Below are 6,927 nucleotides of genomic sequence, written 5' to 3'. Positions count from 1 at the left end.
ACCCAGAGCACCCTGAAAGTTGGTTGGTATAGTGTGTGCAGATCTCTTGCTTCAAGGTACTATATACAGTATATATATATAGTGTATATATATATATATATATATATATATATATATACACACTATATATATATATATATAAATATATATATATATATCAAATATTTGTATAGTTAACTATGTATGTAACTATGTATGTTGACCATGGGCTGCGCTCCGCTGCTTCCTACACCCTACTTAGGTGGCGAAGCAAAATCACAGAGAGCACGCTCGCTTTCGGTGATTGACAGCCCCTTCAGTCGCGTGATTGGTCGTACGATTGAAGGGGCGGGCATTACACACTCCGATGAGTGTGTAATGATACATACGGGCAAGCGGATCAATAGATCCGCTGCCCGTGTGTAGCGGAGGCGGGCGGACAGCTTCACGAGTTAAGAAGCTGTCTGCCCGCCTCTTAGTACATGGCGCCCTAACTTCATAATGCATTTTAGGTAAAATGGATGCATATACACACACTATACTTTAATATAAATATAGGCAAACTACAATCTATCCACTATTATCTTTTTTAACTACAGTATACAATGCTAATTATTCGTAAATTTACCCTGCAATCCACAATACCCACTTAAATAAATGTTTGCTATGAAGATATAGGATGTCATGTGTTTCCTTATTAGAGTATTAAAAATTAAAATCCTATGATCTGCTTCCTGGATGCCAATCTATAACTATAAAGAAGAACAGGTGATGTATATATATATACTGTATATATATATATATATATATATATATATATATATATATATATATATATATACACACAGTACATACATACATACAGTATATATATATATTAAAATTATCTATGTATATCTAACTCCACCTTATACATTTAAACATTATAAACAATAATATTTACTTTCATCCAAAAATAATTACATCTAAGTTAATCTTTAGAATTTAAATATTTGTTTGGTAACATAAATTATTCTACCTATATGTATTCCTATGTTTTATATATTAAAGTAATTTTATTTTTCTGTTCAATTAATGCTGCATAGAAAGCATGCCTTGGTTTTGTTTCTTTCATAACATGGCATTTATAATTTCCATAGTGAACAGCATTCCAATACAAAATGCTGATACTTGACCTATGAGGTGTGATGTTCTGTGAAATTTCATGTTAAGATCAAGGTACAGCTGTGCTTTGTTCTCCATAAAAATACATCAAAGTGGTTTTCCTCCTTTTCCCCCAATACACATTCAGGCCACTCCCAGAAGTATCATGAGGTATAAAAGTTACCTGGGGAAATAAGAACCCCTTCATTCCATGCTCAGCTGCTAAAAAGGACAATTATGGATAAAGACTTTGAGTTAGAACAGGTTATATCCACTGCTTTAGCCCTAGAAGATGACTATACAGAAATGTCACCTCCCATGAAGGACCAGAAGAGAAATTTAAACTCAAGTAATATTGGGACTTTGCCTGATCATCTTTCTGATTTGGAAAACCGTGTTCCTCTACATGAAATAAACATTCTGCAACAAACACTACTGGAGCTTTACTCCAACTTGGGGATTCCACAAGAAACTGCTAGTGACCAAAAAATCCAAGACGAAAAGATAAAGATGACATCTCCCAACACATCAGAACCTCATCTACCTAGTCATCACTCCAAGGGCATAAAAAGTAAGTACTTTGGTATCTATTTCACCATAAATGTATTAATTAAAGTGCACATTTTGTTTAATTAAAGGGCTATTACAGACACAATTGGAATCCACATGGATGCATTTCAATTTTAAATAGAATCATTTTTGTAATATACATGTATTAGCAAAAATACTTCTAATAAAATCTATAGCTGTTTCAAAAGTGTATTTAAGTATGCACCGTGCACCAGCATTTGAAACCCAGCACTTGCTCAGAGAGCCTAATGTGTTTGCACCATGACTCAATGTGTTAATTGCTGATATGATACAAGCCCCACTGGCACTCTGAGCAGGTGCAACATTAAAAATGCAGGTGCACTGAGAAAATCTAGCTATGCTTCACATGCACATGCAGAGAAAAATGTTATAACTAAAACAATGATAACTTACTAGAAGCATTTTTGCTAATACATGTATATTGTAAATATGTTTCTATTCAAAGATGTAATTAATCTATGTGAATTTAAATTTTGACTGGAACGTTCCATTAAATTTACATTTTCAAGCACAACTGTGATGCCTAATCATGTAGATGTAGGATCACCCTAATAAAAACTTGAATTCTGTTTGTTTTAAATGTTACCTTTTTTCTTATAGTTCTAATGTATAATTTACATTTAATAGAATAACTCCTGAGGATGGTTTATGAACCAAATAATACTGTTCACTAATATAATTTTTTTTATGTCCAATATACAAAACATCTATTTATTACAGGGATAGGAAAGTCAAAATTTAACTTGCATGATTCCGATAGAGCATGTAATTTAAAGACACTTTTAAATTAACTTCAATTTTCAAATGTACTTAGTTCTCTTGGTATCCCTTTTTTTTTAAAGAGTACGCACATATCCTACACTGCTGATTGGTGCCTGCACACATTTGTCTCATGTGATTGGCTTACTAGATGTGTTCAGCTAACTGCCAGTAGTGCACTGTTGTTCCTTCAGCAAAGGATAACAAGAGAATGAAGCAAATTTGATAATAGAAGTCAATTTGAAAACAGTTTAAAATGCTATGTTCTAGCCAACCATGAAATAAAATGTTGGAGTTTCCTGTCCCTTTAATGTCTACGCTGATGTACATCAGATTTGCTATTTTTATTAATTAAATGGGTGTTATGCTTTTACAAATGTATATTTCTGTTGTGTGAGATTGTACTAGATATTATGAATTCATACTTTCAGTATATTTTTCCATATTATACTAATTTGGCTGAGATTACACTCTACCTCTATACAGTACTTTGTACTAACTTTTTATTTTGTTTAAACTAATAAGTCTAGAATTAAAGGGACACTGAACCCAATTTTTTTTTCATGATTCAGATAGCGCATGCAATTTTAAGCAACTTTCTAATTTACTCCTTTTATCAATTGTTCTTCGTTCTCTTGCTATCTTTATTTGAAAAAGAGGGCATCTGAGCTATTTTTTTGGGTTCAGACCCTGGACAGCACCAAAAATGGGCCAGCATCTAAACTTACATTCTTGCATTTCAAATAAAGATACCAAGACAATGAAGAAAATTTATCTAAATCACGAAAGAAAAAATGTGGGTTCAGTGTCTCTTCAAGCTTTAAAAAGACTATCTATAATATAAATGGGTTATTTCATTATTTTAGAAGGTGCATTTGAGATGTTGGTAATTTGTGCTTTTAAAAATATTTCCTAAACTTTGTTCTTCCTCTTCAGGGTCACTTTTTGTAGAGTATGAAGAACAATGTAAAAAGCCCAAAGTTCAGATTGATGATTCCCAGGAAGTTAATTCAAGCAACAGATGTAGAAAGAGAACAGTGTTCAACAAGGAGCAGACCCTCTTCCTTCAGAACCAGTTTGACCTTAACCCTTATCCAGACTTTGTGTCAAGATGCCGAATTGCTCAGCTAACCAACATCCCAGAACCTCGGATACAGGTTGGTTTTCATCACCCTCTTGTAATATCTGATAAAAGGCCCGTAAAGAAAGACAATTTAAATTTAAATGAGTTGACTAGAGCACAACAATTTGAACAACTTTCCAAATTATTTATTCTTTTATCAATGTTGGTATACTTAGTTAAAGGGACAGTCTACACAAAAATTGTTATTTTTTAACTTGAGTGCTAACAACGGCTCTGAGCCGTCGCAGAGTTTCCCACTCTGGTGCTAACGATGGCTCAGAGCCGTCGCTAGCACTCTCCCACCTTGAGGGAGATCTGGGGGCTCCCACCCGCTCCTACCCCGGTGATCGAGGCAGCATGGTGACAGGCATCACCGGGGCTTCCCATTATGCGCGGTGACGTCACGTGCAATGACGTAATGAGGTCACCGTGCAACTTTATTTAAAATTCACAATGTAAAGTATAGGAGTAGGGGGCATGCTTAGAAGCCTGTATCTCAGGCGTCTAAGCAGCTATAGACCCCCAAGACCCACCATTGGAAAGGTAATCGACTAGCTTTTCCAATTGTGTAAGTCTTGGGGATCTGAAAAAAAAAATAGTTAAAAAAATAATAATTAACCCCCCCCCCCCTTAAAACAGCTTAGCACCCAGGTGGGAAAGTGCTTAGCACTCAAAGGGTTAAAAAGAAAGATAATGCCTTTACTACCCATTCCCAGCTTTGCACAACCAACATGGTTATATTATTATACTATATAACATTTAAACTTCTAAATTTCTGCCTGTTTCAAAGGCTCTATAGACAGCCTCTTAATCACATGCTTTTGTATTTGACTGCTAGTTCATGTGGGCCATATAGATAACAATGTGTTCACGCCTGAGAAGTTATTTAAGATTTAGCACAACACAGTACTAAATGCAAGTCAATAGATATTAAATAGTCACAGTCATGTGATCAGGGGGCTGTCAGAAGATGCTTAGATACAAGGTAATTATAGAGGTAAACAGTATATTAATATAACTGTTGGTGATGCAAAACTGGGGAATGGGTAATAAAGGGATTATCTATCTTATAAAACAATAAAAATTCTATTGTAGACTGTCCCTTTAAAGATTACTCAGGATGGACTCAGGAGTGTCAATGTGTCTTTAGCTATCTAGCAGCACTTTTTGCAGCAATATTCATAGCAATGTTATACATAGATGACAACACTGGTGCCATAGAATGATAAAGACATCTGCACTTCCTTAAAGGAATAGTAAAGTCCAAATTAAACTTTCATGATTCAGATAGGGCATGCAATTTTAAACTTACTTTTATCATCAAATTTGTTTTGTTCTCTTGTTATTCTTAGTTGAAAGCTAAACCTAGGTAGGCTCATATGCTAATTTCTAAGACCTTGAAGGCCGCCTCTCATCTGAATGCATTTGACAGTGTTTCACAGCTAGAGGGCGTTAGTTCATGTGTGTCATATAGATAACACTGTGCTTACGCACGTGAAGTTATTTAAAGGGACATGAAACCCACATTTTTTCTTTCATGATTTAGAAAGAGCATGCAATTTTAAACAACTTTCTAATTTACTTCTATTATCTAATTTGTTTTTGTCTCTTGTTATTCTTTGCTGAAAAGCATATCTAGATAGGATCAGTATCTGCTGATTGGTTCCTGCACATAGATGGCTCACCCATGTGCATTGTTTTTTCTTCAACTAAGGATATCTAAAAAATGAAGCAAAAAAAATAATAGAAGTAAAATGTAATATTGTTTAAATTTGTATTCTCTATATGAATCATGAAAGAAACATTTTGAGTTTAGTGTCCCTTTAAGAATCAGCACTAATTGCCTGAAATGCAAGTCTGTGAAAAGATATGAGATAAGGGGGCAGTCTGCCGAAGCTTAGATACAAGTTAATTACAGAGGTAAAAAGTATATTTCTATAACAGTGTTGGTTATGGAAAACTGGGGAATGGTTAATAAATGGATTATCTATCTTTTTAAACAATAAAATTTTTGGTGTTTACTATCCCTTTAAACTCCTATCATCCTACCCAGATTTACTCTTCATCAAAGGATACTAAGACAACAACAAAAATCTGACAATAGAAGTACATTGGAAAGTCATTTAAAATAGCATTAGTATCTGAATACATAATTTGACTTTACTGTAGCTTTAAAATTCAAAATTAGTAAACATTATTTAGTGTAGCCCATAGCAGAACATATATTAGCACATTTATTTTATATGTAGGTCTTTGGAATGCTGTACTTAATTGTTAATATATACTTTGCAATTATCAAAATGGCTTTACTTTATGATGATATAAACTAACAGCAAAAGTTATAAATCTGTATAATATTTTTGAGAATTAGTACAGTTTAAAAAAAACACCTGTTAAAATAAATAAATACTGTATATGTATCTGTACACTTTATTTCTTTGTTGTTTAGTAAATATATTGAGAATTTCAAAATATTAAATAATTTAATAACAATTCTTTTTTTACAGGTTTGGTTCCAGAACAGAAGAGCAAGACACCTGCCCAGGTCCCCCACGTTACAGGACACCCATGGAAGAGAATCTACAGGACTGTCCACAAACATCAATTCTGTAGGGCTACGCCACCAAGAACAGTGGACTGATATTCAGGTACCTCCTAACAAGTGGCTGTTTCCAAACGGAGCTGGCAGGAGATGCCAAGGACAATTGTATCGTTAAGTACTGGAGATTGTAATGGACTTCTGGACTTTAAAAAAGAAAAAAAACAAACAACTATATTTATTTACTTTTTTTTCCCTATGAAATGGCCAGTACAAATGCTTATGTTGATATATTTTTAAAATGTTTAATTTAGAAATAAAATTTGATTGGACAATATATGGCTAAATCCAACCAGATGCCAAATAAATCACATGGCAATAGAATGTAATGAAACTGAATTAGCTATATATAAAAATGGATTTGATCACTGGGTGTTGATGTGCATACTATGACACTATTTATCAGGCACTTCATATCACTGTACATGCAATATAGTGTTCACTCAAGTATTCAGCCATACTGCCTGTGTAATCCTATGTATTATCTTGCATGTCATTTAGGATACCTTTCATTGATTAACATAATCACTTAAAGGGACATGAAACCCAAAAGTTTTCTTTCATGATTCAGATAGAGAGTACAATTTTAAACAACGTTCCAATTTACTTCTATTGTTTCGTTCTCTTGTTTTTCTTTGCTAAAAGGTTTATCTATGAAAGCTCAGGAGCAGCAGAGAACCTAGGTTTTAATTGCTGATTGGTCGCTACATATATATGCCGATTGTCATTGGCT

At 33.8% G+C, this 6,927-nt stretch overlaps 1 protein-coding gene across 1 annotated transcript; it reads left to right on the top strand.

Annotated features, from left to right (window-relative positions):
• Window positions 1–1,359: 1,359 nt before the first annotated feature.
• On the top strand, window positions 1,360–6,312 carry LOC128664669 (homeobox protein siamois-like). The gene is made up of 3 exons (XM_053719479.1): window positions 1,360–1,693; window positions 3,409–3,629; window positions 6,103–6,312. The coding sequence occupies exons 1-3, from the start codon at window positions 1,360–1,362 to the stop codon at window positions 6,310–6,312; spliced, it is 765 nt and encodes a 254-aa protein (XP_053575454.1).
• Window positions 6,313–6,927: the final 615 nt, after the last annotated feature.

Source organism: Bombina bombina, chromosome 6 (assembly GCF_027579735.1).
Source record: "Bombina bombina isolate aBomBom1 chromosome 6, aBomBom1.pri, whole genome shotgun sequence".
Taxonomy (NCBI): domain Eukaryota; kingdom Metazoa; phylum Chordata; class Amphibia; order Anura; family Bombinatoridae; genus Bombina; species Bombina bombina.
This window is presented reverse-complemented; position numbering and strand designations above follow the sequence as displayed.

What these genes read in the sequence shown, in the direction of transcription:
- LOC128664669 (XM_053719479.1), top strand. Translation starts at nt 1,360, where the DNA reads ATGGATAAAGACTTTGAGTTAGAACAGGTTATATCCACTGCTTTAGCC. An exon ending in TCACTCCAAGGGCATAAAAA is followed by an intron (nt 1,694 to 3,408) that starts GTAAGTACTTTG and finishes CTTCCTCTTCAG; the next exon opens with GGTCACTTTTTGTAGAGTAT. An exon ending in TCCCAGAACCTCGGATACAG is followed by an intron (nt 3,630 to 6,102) that starts GTTGGTTTTCAT and finishes CTTTTTTTACAG; the next exon opens with GTTTGGTTCCAGAACAGAAG.